This window comes from Tenrec ecaudatus, chromosome 3, assembly GCF_050624435.1.
Source record: "Tenrec ecaudatus isolate mTenEca1 chromosome 3, mTenEca1.hap1, whole genome shotgun sequence".
Lineage (NCBI taxonomy): Eukaryota > Metazoa > Chordata > Mammalia > Afrosoricida > Tenrecidae > Tenrec > Tenrec ecaudatus.
In genome coordinates, this window is record NC_134532.1 from 63,081,410 (window position 1) to 63,099,605 (window position 18,196).

Genomic DNA, 18,196 nt, shown 5'->3' on the forward strand with positions numbered 1-18,196 from the left:
TTTTTAAAAACCCCAAAAGAAATGGCATTGAAGTTGCATGATAGAACTTGGCAGGACCAACTGTTTATTAACTAGAAATATCTTTTTGCAACAGTATAAGCAATGAATCTATATGTAGAAACTACCATATAGAATACACCAGAATTAAATGGATTACATGTGGGAAGAGACTATGGAGTCAGAACAAGGCTAGAGGATCAATGAAGAGATCAATTGCTTACAACAAGTTCAGGTTGAAATTGACAAAAATCGAAGCAAGTCCATGAGAGCCAAAGTAAAAGTGAACGTCACTGACAGACAAGGAGGGGAATCACGTGCCCAGGCTACACACGGCTGTGAAAAAGACAGGCAAGAAATAAACAACTGAACTGATGTCAGAAAGGGCTCTAACACTTTCTCTCAGAGTAACTAATGAGACAGGAAGAAATTATGACGTAAAAGAGAAGGACAAAAAAATGGCAAAGGCAGATCAAGATGACACGGTAAAACAATACAATAAAATGTGGACAGAACTAGAGTTGGAAAACCAAAGAAGAAAAATGTACTCAGCATTTCTCAGGCTGAAACTAACTAAAGAAAAAAGTCAAACATTGAGCTGTAATATTAACAGTTTCTACGGCAAAATATTGTACAGCCAAGGAAGCCCCCAAGGAAGATGGAAGGAATACACGAAGTCACAGAACCAAAAGAACTGGTTCACATTCAACCATTTCCAGAAGTAGCTTGTGATCGAGAACTGATGATCCTGAAGGAAGACATCCAAAGTGCAATGACGAATGGTTGGGAACAAGGCTTCAGGGCTTGACGGAATCTCAAGTGAGATGTGGATACAGAGCTGAAAATGGTCACTCGTCTATGGCAAGCAATTTGGAAGACTTAGCCAACCCACTGAAAGAAAGATTTGTGCTCATTCCAAAGAAATCTATCAGAGAGCAGAAATTATCCAAAGTATAATTAATGTTACATAAAAACAATGTTTTGCTAAGTAATTTTTAAATGACTGCAGCAGTCAGAGGAAACCGCCAGAAATCCAGGTGACCTGGAGAAATGCTGATGTCTCAAGTTAGACTTCCTGACTGCTGCTCCATGGATGCTGACTGTAGATCCGAGTAAATAAAATCTCCGGCAATTTCAGTGTTAGACACACGCCATCAGGAGTCAGGAGTACCCAACCCCTAGAGAAGGATTTCATGCCTCGTAAATAGAATCAAGGAAAAAAGACCCTCAACTAAACGGATGGACCCAGTGGTTAAACAGAGCAACGATTGTGAAGCTGGCACAAAAGTAGGCACTTTTTCCTACTGTGCATAAGGCTGCTATGGGTTAGAACAAATTCAATGGCACCTCATACTAACAACAATAACAGCTAATAACAGTGAGCATGTTTTCAAGTGTCTTGTGGCCATTGATGTATCTTCCTTAGTGAAATGTCTACTCAAGTCCTTTACCTTTTTTGATTGGGTTGTTTTCTTCTCTGTTGTCAGGTTGTAGGAATTCTTTTACTATTATCATTACTAATAACAATAAACCATTTCACTGGGGCCTCTTACATTATAACAATCCATAAGGCAATGATACCAAGTGAACTTGTACAGATATTGCCACCTTCAATTTCAAAGGCCTTCCTTCTTGAGCCCTTGAATATCAGCTCCTCTTTATTCCCTCCATCCTCGGTCCTACCACCGTTGTTAACCCTTAATATATTATGTCTTATTATTATTTTTATACATCTTACACCGTCCGATATATCCCTTCACCTACCATTCTGATAGTCATCCCCCTCGAGGGGGGTTATACCACCATCGTTGTTATCAGTTCCCCTTTCCCCCCTTGGGTTCTAAATCCTTACCAGATACATGGTTCCCAAAATTTTTCTCCCAATCTTTAGGTTGCCTTTCACATTGCTGATAAAGTCCTTTGATGAGCTAAAGTTTCTAATTTTGATGAAGTCCCATATAAGTATTTCTTTATCTTGCTGCTCATGTTGTTGGTGTCATAGCTAAGAATAGTTTAGAACCAGGTCCCAAAGCCATTACTAATGATGCTTTCTTCTAAGAGTTCTATGATTTTAGTTTTCACAGTGAGCTCCTGGATCCATTTTTAATTCATTTTTATATATGGCATAAAGTGTGGCTCCAGCTTCATTCTTCTGCACAAGAAGACAGGAAAACGTTTCCCCTTAGAGGTAAAAGACTTGAAGTTATGTGGGTTTTGTCCTGTGATCTGGAGCTATAACCCTTGAGGCAATTGGAAGCTTTGGGCTGGAGCCCCCACAATACATGTGAAGATTTGTGTTGTGCAGCGGGGTCTCGTCAGAGCATGAAAGAGTTCACCTGGGAAGCCACTATCAACCCACCTCAGGAGCAATGATTGAGCCAATTATATAGGGCTAACCAATAAAAGCCTGGCACACTAAGGCTCAGAGAGCATCCTGGTTGGTGAAGGGACATCTCTGAGACATGGAAACTCAGGATTGGGCATTTTTCCAGACTTTGCCCATGTATTTCTTCCTTAGCTTGATACTGATTTATATTGTAAGTTCTTCTATTGTGAAATCCTTATACTCTAATAAAACCAGTAGCCCTCAGTATAATATCTTCTGTGAGTTTATGTTCCGGTGAATCAAATAAGCCAAGGACAATGCCATCTTAACTTTTAAGGTCTGTGCTAGCACCAGGGAGCTAGAGGCAGAGAGAGAGTGCGGTATAGGCTAGGCGGCTGGCGTTAGAAATAATGGAGAAGTGGGAACACACAGGGAGATGATTGATCTTCACATTCTGGAAATCGGGTTTATGCTGATTCTCATCCATAAGCTATCATCATAACCTCACCTCCAGCAAGGAACACAATCTTGCTAACACCTTGATTTTAACCCAATGAGACCTATTGGACTTCTGATCTATAAAACTGCAAGATTATAGGGTTTTGTTGTTTTAAAAGCACTATTTGGTGGGTTAGGGGGTCGGATCTGTCATAGCAGCAATAGGAAATGAATCCAGCAATGTATTCCAAAGATTAAGGGTAAGAAGTTCCATTTTAGTCAGAGTTGTATTATTTTAAAGGGGCTTTTAAAAAGCTTTGTATTGTTGAAGGAGATAAGAAGGAGAGATTTAATATGCTGGCACAGGTTAGGAAAATCAATTCTTTACTTCTCATTAGACCAGAAATTTTTGTACAATCCTTTGTCCCACTGCCAGAACCCAATGGAGAGAGGAGAGATGCATGGTAACCTGCAACTCTTAACGAAAACTCTGTTTTTCAAAAATTTTACTAATGTGCTTACTCTGAAATAAATATCCACAAGATACCAGGTGAACCAGTTTTATCACTCAAAAGAATAATCTAGTAATATAAAATAGATTGCTACTTTGAACCTGAAAGAAAAATACAACGCTACTTAACCAGGCCAATATTAACGTTTTCGGCAGGTCAACTCTTGACTGTTGAAGATCATCCTTCAAGCTACTGATATTAAGCGTCTTGGCCCTGTAGCAGAAAGTCAGAATTCCCTCACCACAGCCCCATGCCCTCACACGCTTCTAGGTGCCCTCGTGACCACCCTCAAGAAACACCCCCGAGGGCTAACTAACAGAGGACCCAATCTACCTATGGCAACTTGCCGGCCCTGTTCCAGCAGCACTCACTTAATGCTCTCATGCAATTCCAAGAGAACCAAGCATATTAAAGGCTATGTAATTTACAAATAAATAGAGTGAGATGGTTCCCTAAAAGAAAAGACAATGTAAATAGGAGGTTGGTTTGTTCATGAAGTGGCACTATCTGCTAAGTGTTGGGCTACTAACCACAAAGGCGGCCATTCAAGTCCAACAGCCACTCCTTGGGGGACAGGTGAGGCTACCTGGTCCCATAAAGATTGACAATATCAAAAACCCGACACAGGGTCGGTCTCTCTGCGTCCAAATGGACCTAATGGCAGGGGGTTTGGTTTGGATAGCACACTAAGTATTAAGAAACTCCAGCATTTCTTATTATTACCTCAAATTGGAAATATGACTTTGTTTTTTAAAAATAAAATTCGTGTTTTAGATTTACTACGAGTGGTCATTATCTTGCTGGGAACCCAATTAGTTAGCAAAACCACCTGGGAAGGGTCTTACCACATACCATGGCTTAGTGGCACCGAATCCCCCTGACAAGCTAAGACTATGGAAAAGATTGGTTTCATCCATCTCTCTAGGAAAAGAACTCAGATCGCTCTAAGCCAGGAAACAGTACCACAGATGGTCTCCCTGTTGGCTGATGTTGAGCTGGCAATGCTCAGCCAGATGACATCTCAGCTTAAGACTCCTCTGCTCCCTCAAAAAGACTTCCACTACATGTGTTTCCATGAAAGAGCCAAGTTCACGTCGCTGAAGGGCAAGAGACAAACAAGTACTGAACATTAGCCCAGGAGTAAGGGGGAACACGCAGGGAGAGCCACGTACCGGGCAGAAATAGGTGTTCTCCACGATGTGATGGGCCACCATGCTGTTCTCAGCAGAGAGAGACATGATGAAAAGCAGAGCATCCCGGGCCTGCTGGCCGACTGTCCCCTCCCGGTGAATGAAGGGGATCAGAAGGGAGAAGATGAGAAAGTTGGCCGCCCCTTGGTCCTCACTAGTATGGAAGAACAGCTCCAGAATGGATGGGTCTTTGGCAAGGATGGAGCAGAGCTGATTAAGCAGGACAACCAGCTTCCCTTCCACAGTGGGGGTGGTTGTTCCAGAGCACGAGCTCAGCAGCATCATCAGTGGCTTCAGAATGGGCTTGTGGTGCAGCAGGGGCTGGTGCGACTGGGTGACCAACATTTCATACATCCTTAGCTGCTCGAGTTTCGTCTCATCAGTAAATTCCCGCCTCAGGCTCCACAGGAACAGTTTCTCCATGATGTTCTCGGAGACCACAAATTCCAGAATTGGTCCCATCGCGGCATCCTTGGCTTGCTCTTCAATCAGCAAGAAGAGCATGTGCTCCACGTAATTCTGCACGGCGCTGGCCTCATCTGCAGGGATGGAGCCGTGTCGCGCCTGAGCATTCTTCAAGGGGTCATGCTTCTCTAGGATCTTCACAACCTGGAACCAAATCACACATTCGTCACCACTGGCTTTACCAAAGCTGCAAGGAACCCGCAGGAGCCACGGCCCACAGCCAAATCCAGGTGAACCACTCATCCCCCTCTCTCTTCCCCCACCTTCTCTCATGGGAAAAACTAAAGAGGTTAAACTCTAGACAGATGTTTGAAGATCACTTATAATAGTTATAAAACCTGGTAACCTAAATATCAAAGAAATAGTATGGCTGCATAAATTAAGCCATCTTCATCTTTGTCCTACTATTAGAGAGATTAATTTTTCAAAAAGAAAAATTATAAGTGATATAGGAAAACTAAATTATTTGTAAATATGGAGAACCATTCCTATTAACTATAAAAATAATCTTTAAAAAGCTTGAGAGAAAGATGCAAAATAATAGCTCTGTGTTCAGAGGGATAATAATTTAATTTTTCTACACTGTCAATTGTATTGCTTTTAAATTTTAAGTACACTGATTATAAAAGGAAATCTGACTACCCCTGTATTCTCCTGGAAATACACCTGCAGAGGTAGTTTGGAGACACGGTTTCCGCAGGGAGAGTTACTCCTGTGTCCGGGACCGAACAACACCTCTGCCTCCTCTGCTTGGATGGACCCTCTTCCAGCCACGGACACAGCCTACCAAGTACAAAACTAATGAACAAGAGACATGTCTCTAACAGAATCAATCCCAACACGTGGCAGATATTGAAACTAATTTTTTTAAAGATTTGAACTCTGTTCATTTTGCGTTCTGTTTTGTTTTGTTTTAAAGCCAGAAACATGAGACAACAACTTACAAAATTAATCTCTAAGTAGGTCATTCTGTAGTTCTGGTCTGCTTTCCTTCCATACGATTGCTGGCATTTGAACGCTTCCTACCTCTCTCCTACCATTGCTACCAAGACGTCTACTTGAAGACCTGGAGATGGAAACCATTTTACATCTCAGCTGCCATCTAACTGTGTGACTGGTAATGCTGACCGCCATTGACCATCAAATGTACTCCCTTTAAATGTGGACACGGGATCACTTTTAAACAGCCGGCTATTTTATTAGCACATCTTTCTTCCTTCCTGCCTTCTAGAACTGCAGGCTCTGTGGGATCCGTTTGGTTTTCGCACTCCCCTTCCTAATCCAGCTCTTTGATGTGCAGTTACATGTTCTATATTTAGGTTATGTAATTTTTTGCAAGTCACTGGGGAAGCTGGCAAATGTGCAACGCCGTGTCAGCATGCATGAGCAATGAGGACAGTTTATTCTTCAGCAAAGGGGCTAAGGAAGAAAAGAAACCGTTGGCAGCCAGGCAAGTACATCCACACAGAGAGTGGATTTCCCCAGAATCTGCACATCTACGGACGGCCACTTCAAAAATTGACAAAGGCTCTCACGGGGGAGAAAAAAATCACCCCAGCACCCTGGAGTTGTTTTTTGTTTTTTTTTTTAACAAGGAAGGACTTGGGTTAGCAGCTACCCAGAAGGTAAAGGCCCAGCGGCTGGTGGCCTCAGCTCTTTTCATGGGCGACAGGCCAACTCCACAGCACCCAGTTAGTTACACACACCCTCCACTCTCCACCAAGCCCTCACCATACCTGCCAGCCTGGTGATTTCACTGGCAGAAATGCTGGGACCTGCTCTCTTTCTTTCTTTTTGCTCTGGGCCTTGGCACCACCCCACAGGCAGGGATCAGAGGACCATGTTTGCCCAAAGGAGATCTTCCACCCAGCACAGCTTGTTCTCCAACCCGAAAAGGAGTCTAAAGAACAAATTAGCTACAGACCCTATCAGCTCTTTAATTTCAAAGTCCACATATTGAGTTTACTTCAGAGCGATATCATTACAGCTGGGCCTCTGGGTAAAAATATAATTATACTTCTTGTGTGTGCTTAGACTGTCCAAACTGGCCCAAACGGGGACTGTGCCTTAGACTCTGGTAGGAGTGCAGAAAATTAACTCCATCTTTCTGGAAAGCCATCTGGCAACATGTAACAGAAGTTAAAAGAATTTTCCTGTCCTTTGACTTACTAATTCCATTCTGGGGGGAAATGTTGTAAAGAAACAGCCCAAGAATAACTTAAATATTAAAATGTGAAGTGTTAAAATTGTTCACACTAAAATTATCTTCAGATAATAGAAAGTAAAAATATCATTGACCCAAACAGTCAGGAATCAGGAACCTACAATTAAAATGTTACCTCATTAGACAATAATGCTATTAAAAATAGATACCAAGTGAACCTTACTATTATATTAAATAAATGAAATAATTTAAGTTCAAAAAAACAAATATTGACAAATGGATGGATTAGCAAAAAAGCTGGGAGATAATATTTTATTTAAAGTTAATGATCACTCCTCTCATGTAAATCTAATTTCATAAGATATGGTAAGTAAAAAATGAAAATAGGCAATGTAATTTTGTACAGATACCTTAAAAATAAAAGGGTTAAAAATAAGTGATACTGGAAAACTGCTGTCTCTGAAATTCTGAAATTAATTTGTACATATACATATATATTCTAAATACTATGCATTCACAGGCATATATATGCATGTACATATTACATATACAATGAAAATGTACAGTAAAATTTACATAATCCCAAATTATATTTTTCTCATGAATTAATCTTCATGTACATTATTCATTTCAATGCATTCCGTTCCAAACAGATCTCTTTTTTTAAATTTTGCTGGGGAAAAAATACTTCAAATAATGAACTGAGATTTTTATATAGCATGCAAATTGCTGAGCAGTTGTGTGTGTGTGTGTTTTTTAATGGAAGCACCTTATCCTACTTCTAGTAGCTGCCCTTTGATGTAGCTCTCTGGGGTAGTGGGCCGAGAAACATAAAAATGGAGCGAAAACCACCTGCTAAGACATTTCACAGTCTGCGAGTCATCTGCAATGGAGCAGACACGTCAGCAGCCGCACACCTGTGAGTCAGGATGTACCGAGTGATCTGCAAAGTACTGAAGATCCCTGTGTGGACACATGGCCCTTCCCTGGCTCCTTAGGTGTCAGGACCTTCCCAGCCACCGCCCTCATCCTTCCAGGCAGACACACCCATGACCTGCTTGTACAAGAGGGCTCTGGGTGCTCACACCCTGGACTCGGGTCCTACCCTGCCAGGGCCTGCCCAAGAGACCTCCTGTCTGGGCAGCGCTTGCACTCAGAGAATGGCAGTTGCAATGCTGCCCAGGTGGCGCCACTGTCTTTCCATTTCTATAGTCTGAAAACTGGCATGACCTGGAATTTTTTTTCCCCCTTCTGTGATCTCTTCCCACATGGGTCAACATTCCGTGTCCTGGACATCGGCTTGCTGCCTAGTGTCACCCACTCACCAACTCTTCCCCTCTAGCCCTGCAGATGCCAGCATCCAGGCTGCTCACGGTGGCTGCTCTACACTGGCTCTCTCCCATGCTCTATTTTGCCTCAGCCTTCCCGAAGCTAGCATCCCTCACTACCCACTCAGGGACTCAGTTCCTGGGGTGGGGGGCAAGGGGTGGGCTGCAGGACACAATGAATGGAGCTAAAGGGATCCAGGTGAGTAAGAAGGTGAAAGCAAGCAAAATATGGTTTGCCAATATTTCCTTTACAAGACAAACTCACTTTGTCAGGCTAAATATACCATCTAATGAACTAATCAACTCCTGAAGAAGCTGCGATTAATTAAGTGGACATGCTGAAACCAGAGAGAGAGACTTAACTGTTTTGTTGATCATAGCTAAGCTATTGATGGACAAACTTTAACAAAAACCGCCTGGTCCATACACCTGTGGACCATGAGCCTGGATTAGACATACAAGGGGGGTTCCAAAAGTTCATGGAAGAAAATGGAATCGCAAGACAATAGAATTCTTCGACAAAATTTTTGAAGCCCTCACATAGATCCACATGTAAATTACCATATTTCTTATACTCTCAAACAAACACACAAATGTTGTGTGGACAACGATGCTCAAATGCTCAGTAGACCAGTACTTGTTAACTTGTCGACCTCACTGCAGAATCATGTGACCTGTAACTAGGATTGTTGGGGCTAAGTAAGGTGACCCGATAGCCATGTGTTCCTTTCGAGAATGTAATATATCCCTCTCCTTGGCCCAAATGATGACTCCTATCAGTTAGTGTTAACGGGCCTGAATATTAAATATTCAAAAATTCTAAATAGGAGACTCAAATGCTTTCAGAATGAAACTGTGCATTAAGACACATAGACCTCAAGCTGACAAGTGATTCTCCTTCTGGATGAGCACAAGTGTTCCCCTGTCAGTAGCTTATCTTCGCTGTCACCTTTTTTCGTGTTTCATGTAGACAGGATTGTAGCACTAGGTGATTCCTATGCTGCTTTGGTCAGAGCCAAGTTATTTCAAGAGAGTCACAGGAGTGCACGCCACACTTCCAGCCCTGGGAATGCTCACTGAACAGGATCTATGGGAAACACCATGGTCTATCACACAGGCTATCTTAAACCCTGATTCATCTGTTTCAAAGAAGGGCAAGATTGAGCTGTCTTAAATAAATTTCCACTTAATATACCCAAAAACTACAATGAAAGGAAGTGTCCATTTGGTCCTGATGCCTTACTTAACATGTCTTTAGATTTGGATACTTTTTGCATACCTCTATTCATGGAAGAGCCTTCTTTTGAATTAAGGTAACACTGCTTCTCTTTTTTTTTCTTTTAAAAAGTAATGTAGCTTGCAAATGGAGGTGTTCCTTGGTCTGATGATCAAGGAGTGAGAGAGTGAGAGAGTGAGAGTGTGAGAGTGTGAGAGGGTGAGAGTGAGAGAGTGAGAGTGAGAGTGTGAGAGAGTGAGAGTGAGAGTGAGAGTGTGAGAGAGTGAGAGAGAGAGTGAGAGTGAGAGTGTGAGAGTGTGAGTGTGAGAGAGTGAGAGTGAGAGTGAGAGAGTGAGAGTGTGAGAGAGTGAGAGTGTGAGTGTGAGAGAGTGAGAGTGAGAGTGTGAGAGAGTGAGTGTGAGAGAGTGAGAGTGTGAGTGTGAGAGAGTGAGAGAGTGAGAGTGTGAGAGAGTGAGAGTGTGAGAGTGTGAGAGAGTGAGAGTGAGAGTGTGAGAGAGTGAGAGTGTGAGAGTGTGAGTGTGAGAGTGTGAGAGAGTGAGAGAGAGAGAGTGAGAGAGTGAGTGTGAGAGAGAGAGTCAGTAACACTGCTTTTCAATAGATGTGCTCTTGCACTAGTTTTTAATGTCAGCTCCAATCCCGAAGCACCAGAGATTTGTCTAAATCTGGGACAGAGCAGGAGAAACCAGAAACTATATCTACAATCCATACGTCCTTGCAACCAAAGGCACTCTGATAATTACTGCCATACAGATGCATATTAGCAGCCCTAGTCAGTAAAATGACAGAATAAACCTTATACGCCCAGGTACCACATAAAACAAAACGCTAAGACTGTATGAAAAGGACAGTATGTAAAAATAGACAGGCGAGCACTACTACTTGCAACGCTACAAAAGCCAGTCTTATCAGCAGCTGTACACTGGGAGAGTTGCTGACATTTCAACAGGTTCAGCCACCTGACCGTCTGGCAGAAGCACAAGTGAAGGCCGTGGCCCTGTCTCTGAAGAAGATAACTTGTCTCAGCATTGCTTTCCACCATCGAGTTTGAGGCTGCTGGTAAAGGTGAGGAGACTGGTAGGGGGTTTTAATGCTAACACCAGTTTCCTAAGATGAGAAGGCTACTCAGAGCTCTCTAAGCTTCCCATCGCTGGAAGGCTGGACTTGATTCTTCTGAGGTTGGTCCTAGGACACGGCACTGACTGTAAGGTGTAGGGGAGCACAGCAAGCGAAGGAGATGAATGGGAAACCCTGAAGCACACATTTCAAATCCCTGAATAGGTACTCTATATACGTCCTCATAAGGAGCCTTGGTGGCCCACTGGTACATGCTTGTTTATGAACCAAAGGCCATCACGGAGACCCACAAGCCCGTCATGGGCAACAGATGGCTTCCAGCAGACGACAGTCCTGGAAATGCGAGACAGCAGCTCGACTCTGTCCTGCATGTAGGGTTGGATAAGTCGACATCAACTCCACACTGGCAGGTTTGGGTTTTATACTTCTTTAATGGATTCAACCTACCTGGAGCTCAAGACGAGACACTCTCATAGTGCCTATTTTTCTATGAATACAAATATCCTAATAAACATCTACTTGTCATTATTGTGGGAAGGCAGAGACAAAGCCCTGGAGACTTAATTAGCTTAGCTAGATGACTCAGTTCTTTCCAAACCCCTCAAAGGGTGGGTAGGGAGGGGGATTACTAAACTCATGGCTTTTCCTCATCCATCATCATTATACTATCTGAGCTCTCATGTTTTCTGAGCCAACATTTTTATATAACAGCTTATTTTTGGAGTCTGGGGAGGGGGGAAAGGAGTTGCTTGGGGCTTTTAACTAACTGCATGCAAAGACAGGAATGGGCATTTCCAATACTTTTTTTTTAAGCCTACCACTTCTGTTTTCCTGCCCCTAAGAGCAGACACCATTTAATACAACAGACACGGATGCCATGCTTGCAAGGAGAGAGGAGAAAGACGAACAGAATGAAGTGCACATAGCTTTGCAAAGCACTACTGTGCCACCAACAACAGCGAGTGGCTCCGGTTCATTCGCAGAGCAGTTGAGGGGAGCAGATGATTATGCAGTGGACTGAAGCTTCTTACTGTTCTTACTCTTTTCCATTCAGTGAAAGCAAAGACGCAAAGGCAAACAATAAAAATAAGTCTACTAGCTTTATTTGGGAGAAAAACGAGGCTTTCTACTCCTGTCAAGAGTTACAGCCTCAGGGGCAGTTCTATAGGGTCCTATAGGGTCACCAAGAGTCAGAATTGAATTGACTAGATTTATAATCTGTTCTTTTAGTCTATTACAAAAGTTAAATGCATACGTGCATCTCCAGATCATTAAATTCAGGTCCAAAGAACTAACTGGTAGCAAATGATACAGTGTGCAACAAATCAGTGTGTGCGCAGCTGTTTTGTAGGTTGCCAAACTCTATAAAGTCGCGTTTCCTATCTCCAGCTTTTCAGTTCAGCAGTCCACTACACATCAACACTGTACCATGCTATGCCTCTGGGCCCTGGGGACATAGATAAATTACAAACATTTGCTGGTCTGGAAGAACTTGTGGAGAGGTGTAGGAAGAAGATCCAGTAGATGCCATGTTAATGAAGGGTGGCTAAAGGAGAATCCTCAGGATGCTGTGGGATTAGAAGAGATGGCAGGGGCAGTTTCCTGGGAGAAATGGTGCTGCCGAGGAGTCCCTCCCACAGACCAGGTGTTTCACGATGGGGAGGGACAGTCCGGGCAGAAAGAAGAGCATATGCCTCGGGCAACCAGGCATGCCACAGCAGGAAGGGCACTGCCCAGGCGGGGAGGTGGCTAGGTACAACGGGTAATTAATTCTATATTTCTAAATCTCATAGACACCCTATAGGTCAGGGTAGAACTGCTTCCATGGGTTTCCTAGACTTTAACTCTTTACAGGAGCAGAAAGCCTCGGCTTTCTCCCTTGGAGCAGCTGGTGGTTTCAAACTGGTGTTCTAGCAGTTAGCAACCTAATGCGTAAGCTTACAGGGTTACTGAGTCAGAACTGACTTGATGGCAGTGTTTGGTTTGGGTTTGAGGGGAAGACTAAATGGGAGTCTAGGAGGGAAGAAAACCGGCCTATAGAGAACCAAGTGTACCATCCCGACCTGGACATAGGTGGTCAGGGGTCACTGAAGAGTCCAACTAGAGAGAAGACCCAGCCAACCTGGGTTTTAGATTCTTTGCTCTGATACCTTCAGGCTGAAGAGGGTACCTCACAAAGTAAGAAGTCCAGGGCAGGGGCCCCTTCACATAGCCCAAGACAACCACAGTCCTCAAAAGAACTATTTTGGGACTGCCACCCTGCAATCTTTGGAATCTTGGATCCCTTTGGAAACTCAAGTGCACCCTTAGGCCAATCAAAGCTTCCCCTCTGATGACCCCTCCTCTGAATGCCAGACTGCTTTGGATGGCAGTTGGTGATGGAATGAGCTGGCCCAGACCGGCTGCGCAGTGTGTATCCTGTCCCATCAAAGTCTGCTTTCGATTTTACGTATGCTCTGCAATGTTGTCCTTAGTTGTCACGGGGTCACTCTCATGGCAAGTACACATGTGCACATGCACATAGTCTAGCTGCTCCACCTGCTTTCAAGGCTGTGAAGCCCATCATCCGGGCTTTCTCCCAAGAGCCTCTGGGTCAGTTCAACCACAGCTTTTCCAAGAGAACTCAGGCTCTTAGCCACGTGCACCGCCAGGACTCCACGCGGCTGAAATGGAGGCTAAGAGTCAATAGTACAAGAGAATCGATCAAACATGCCAATGTAGCTAGATTTGTATCTAAGTATCCTAACAAAGATCTATTGAAAGTCTCACGAACTGCCCAAAGAACTAACAAGTCTGTTCTTGGAAGAAGTATGGCCAGCATACCCCTTGAAGCAAGGATGGTGAGACTTTTGCCTCCTGTCCTTTGGACATCTTGTCAGGAGAGGCCAGTCCCAGGAGACGGGCATCATGCTTGACAAAGAGACAGATTGACACAGGGGCCAAAAACAGGAGTTCAAACACCAGAGCAATGGTGAGGATGGCCCAGGACAGGGCAGGGTTTCTGTCCACTGTGCACAGGGTGGCGATGGCACCTGCAAACACCAAAGAAACGACGTCCCGCCAACACAGACGTCATTGTCTCTCATCTAACCTGCAGAAAGCCTTGTGCTGGGTAACTAACGGAGCACTTCAGCAAGGAACGCGTTGGCAACCAGTTTTGGCTAGGCCACATTTCTCACCAGCTGCACAGGTGGTCTTGGGATGCCTCAGGGGAGCCCAGAGGCTGCAGTCACAGTCGCCAGAGGAATGTAGGTCAGACTTTAGCTCATTTCCCCAATCCTCTACAACTCTTCTTCATCCAAGCCCGAGCAACTCACAGCAAAATGCTAATGTATGAAACTCTAAACCAAATAGCATTCCTTCCTATCAGCTCAGGAGCTCTTCTGTTCTACCTAAATCATCTTTTCCCAGGGCCAACCTAGCAAAATCTCATTTCCCTCACTGCCCAAGCCATTCCCTGTCCCTTTTCTTAATTCTTGTAATCACAGTGATTCATTTTGTATGGCATATCTCCATTGTCAGAGTTCTGGTGGTGTCGTGGGCTTCTCCTCGGACTGCTAGCCACAAGGCCAGGACTTGGAAACCACCAGCGGCTCTGCGGGAGAAAAAGGAGGCTCTCTCCATAAAGAGGCTCAGTCTCAAAAACTCTCACAGTCATTCTACCCTGTACTATCAGGTCACAATGAGTTGGAATTGACTTCAAAGCAGTGAGTTAAGGATCTCTTTGGTTGTCTCGCTTATCAAACAATTAACTTACCGTATATACTCGTGTATAAGACAAGTTTTTCAGGACATTTTTATGCAGTTTTGTGGTAAAATTAGGTGCCTCGGCTGAAATTCAGGTTGGCTTATACTCGAATATATATGGTATATATTCTTTAGGCTTACATCCTGTGAGGCTTTGAGCGATGTGTCTCAATGGACTCAGTAAATCTGTGTTGAACAAGAATGACTGACGACCACATGAATGTCTTCATCCAGTAATTTCATTCATCAAGGTAACAAGAAAGCCTTCAAGAACCACTGGAAGGAAGCAGACTGTGGGCATTTTCCTGATTTACTTTAAAGTCAAGTCTAAACAGGTATGAGACTTGCCCAAAGTTAAAGGAAACTCTGAACCAGCAATAAGCCCAAGAGCGTCTTCATTTTGCAAAAGGAAGTGTTTAATCACCAACCAACATTCCATCTAGCTAAATTATCCTTACCCTCAACTTGATATTTTACTCTTCTGGCTAGAAGTATTTCGTATTTACACTAAAGCAAGGATGGGATGTTTCAGACAGCAAGGACGGGATGTTTCAGAATGCCTGATAATGTACAGGACATTCATATTGGATATGTAAATAAATAATATGACTGACTGAGACCAATGTTTACATATTCCAAATCCAGGGGGATGGCGGGGGAGGTAGACATTCTAACTATACTTCAATAGCTTTTTTTTAAAAGCTTTCCCAAGACAAACTGACAGGACAGGTAAGTTGCCTACACTCCATATAACCCAGTGGTTGATGATGTACCATGTCTCTGAAAGCTGTCACCTAATACTACATAGACTGCATCACTGTTGCCCCAGCAGGAATGACTACAAGCAGAAGGATTTATACATGACCAAATAAGCAAATTGGAGAGCCCAGAGCAAAGAATGCCCATTGGATTGATAGGCTTTATCAGCCAAGCAAAGCAACGGGGCTGAAAAGGTTCCCAATTCAAAACATCTGTTGGAACATGCTATTAGTTAAATTTTAAAAAAACACCTATTTCCAATATTTATACATGTCCTTACAAATAAATTAATAAACGTGTACTAAAATGAGTATGCCGCATATAGTACACATACAAAATAGAAATATTTTACAGATTAAAAAGATAGAAGTTGGTCTTATAAAACAGTCATTCCACACGCAGGTGGGCACACACCTTTGGGGATCACTGCCTCACTCTGGAACCACTGCCTTAACACACTGAGAAGAGTACCAAACTAAGGGTGGACGGCTCCTGAGTAACTTTCTTCCCTTTGCTAATTCACCTGTGCCCTCCATGTCCAGGACAAACCATTCAGATCCGTTTCCAACAGCGAAAAGACGGGATGTGAAAAGTACCAAAACATCTAGAAAGCTTTAGAGTGAACAGCGAAAGAAGCTGCCGGGTAGAAATGATCCCGCAGCAGAACGGACTGTGCTCAGCTGAAATCTATACTGAGTCCCTTATACTTGCTGTGATGTGTAGGCTCGGCGCTTTAGCCCACAGGCTGCTTCCGCCCCCAGGAAGGGACTAGGTGGTCATTAAAACACCTGTACATAAACAGCCACTTAGCAGCTCACCTGGGGAGTGCAATTTTAGATAAGCCATAAAGAATGCCAGTTTTATTTATTTCACTATTTGCTAACTCCCTAAAGAAAGGGGTGGGCTAGTAAGATTTGCTGAACATTCGGCCTATACACATAGATCTACACCCAGTATGACATCAAGTCAAAGAGACGTCAAAATAATCAAAACGCCTCACATAATCAGCTTTGAAAGGAAGAAGACAAAGGGTCTTCAAAAAGTTCATGGAAAAATTCCAGTATCTTTTCATTCTACTTTTTCCACAAATATTTTCAGGCTCCCATATATTTACACACAGCCAGGAGCGTGAGGAGTGGCTGGTGATTCAAACTGTAAAACAGGAATACAACCCAACTCATAACCACGGTGCCATGAGGACTCCTGCTACATAACCAGAAGCAAATTATATAACTTCCCAAATTTTCTATTGCTTCAACTACAAAATGAACATGCTAATACTACCTTACCTGTCCACATAGAAGAGTAAATGAGCAAAGGCTTTTGAGGTATTCAGCAGGGCTTGGTCAATATTTAGTAAATGTATATTTAAATATTATTCAAGGAAATGGGCAGGGAGGAGGAAAGAAAGAAGGTGTGGTTATGGCAGGTATATTGCAGTGATCCTAAGGACATTTTAGCTTTCTTCTCACAGATGCCCTAATTGCCTCTGTGAAAACAATACGTTTCTTAAACTCCACATGCCTGTTCTAGGGAAGGAATAAGAGAGAGCTTTTTTCTCTTACCACCTGAAAGGGGTTCCCCTTCTGGTGTTTCTGGACATCTAGTTACTTGGCACAAAGGTAGGACACCTTGGTTCAGTGTGATGACCCCCCACCCCACCCTCCCACCCCCCGGGGGCTGCCTGAGACCAGCAGAGGAGACAGAACCCACGCCTTACCTGAGCCCAGTGGTTTTTAAATACAATCATGCATGTTTCTGGGTCAACCCCCCGCAGGCTCACAGCCTGCTGGAGTTTGCGTTCCTTGGCAATGGATGACATCATAAACTTTCATAAATGAATGCTTCTAAGTCATATTTAATTTTCAGGAACATTAGGTAAGCAGTCTCTAACTTTCAAGTCTCACATTCAAAGTGTAACTTCTTCACAGTGTACTGCCATCTTCAGAAGCCTGCAATGACAATCACAAAAACAGAAGTATCTCATTAGGTTTGTATATTAACTACGACACTGACTTAAATTTAAATCAAGCCCCAGTTTCTCAAAGTCCAACACAGAACAAAATATCTATGAAATAGATCTCTCAATCTAAAGGCTCTCCTATTTTCTCTCACTTTTACAAAAAAAAAAATCATCAATGCTATTATTTAGAGAATTTGGGGGGGTTTAATCTCTACCACTTAAGATGCCCCCCCAACCTACCCAGACTGTTATTCTAAATCACTCCAGGCTCGTTTCTACAAGAAAATATTAATATGAACTCAAATTATATAAAAATTCAAATTATACAAAAGAGCTTCATAATACATCAGTAATCATAATATCAATGTTTATGAAAGTTTAAGCACACTCAGTAACAAGAAAGCCACTTAATGGTGACAGAAATAAATGGCTTGCTGTAATTTGAGGGGTAGGGTAATACAATAGCACCTAGAATCCTAGGCCAAATATCATTGTTGTTGTTTTTTTTACTCACTGACTGTCATACTATAATTGAAAGCATTCTCGATCATTTTGTGCCTACAAAACATGTTAAGCTTTCTAGTAGTTCAGAAAAATAACAGAACTCCATACGTCTTTGCCAAATCAGAGCCAGAAACACTCCATTAAATGAGAATCCTGTTGGGTGTGAGAGCAAGGCAACGTATTCACAAATGAAAACAAACTATGTGCCTAAAACAAAGACATTCTAAGACTCCTTAAAACCATCAAACTCATTGCCATCAAGTTGCTTCCAACCTTATAGGACAAAGAAGGCCCATCCTTTGGGATTCCAAGACTACACGTCTTAGTGGGAGCAACCAGTTTCCCCTTTTTCTAAAGAGCAGCAGGTAAGTTCAAACTAATGACTTGTGTCAGGCAGCTCAGTGCGCACCACTAAGGCTCCTTAATCACAGAGCCAATAAGAGGGGGAAAGAAAGATATTGAAGTCTGTCATGGATTGAATTGTCTTCTCCC

The 18,196-nt window shown here is 43.0% G+C and overlaps 1 protein-coding gene across 1 annotated transcript in view; it reads right to left on the bottom strand.

The window, feature by feature from the left end:
* FHIP1A (FHF complex subunit HOOK interacting protein 1A) overlaps positions 1–17,062 on the bottom strand; it is a 109,504-nt gene extending 92,442 nt beyond the window's left edge. The window contains exons 1-2 of the mRNA XM_075544801.1: positions 16,958–17,062; positions 4,446–5,072 (exon numbers count right to left, since the gene is read on the bottom strand). Of these exons, the coding sequence (XP_075400916.1) occupies positions 4,446–5,072; positions 16,958–17,062 (732 nt within the window). The remainder of the gene's footprint in view (positions 1–4,445; positions 5,073–16,957) is intronic.
* Between the last annotated feature and the right edge of the window lie 1,134 nt (positions 17,063–18,196).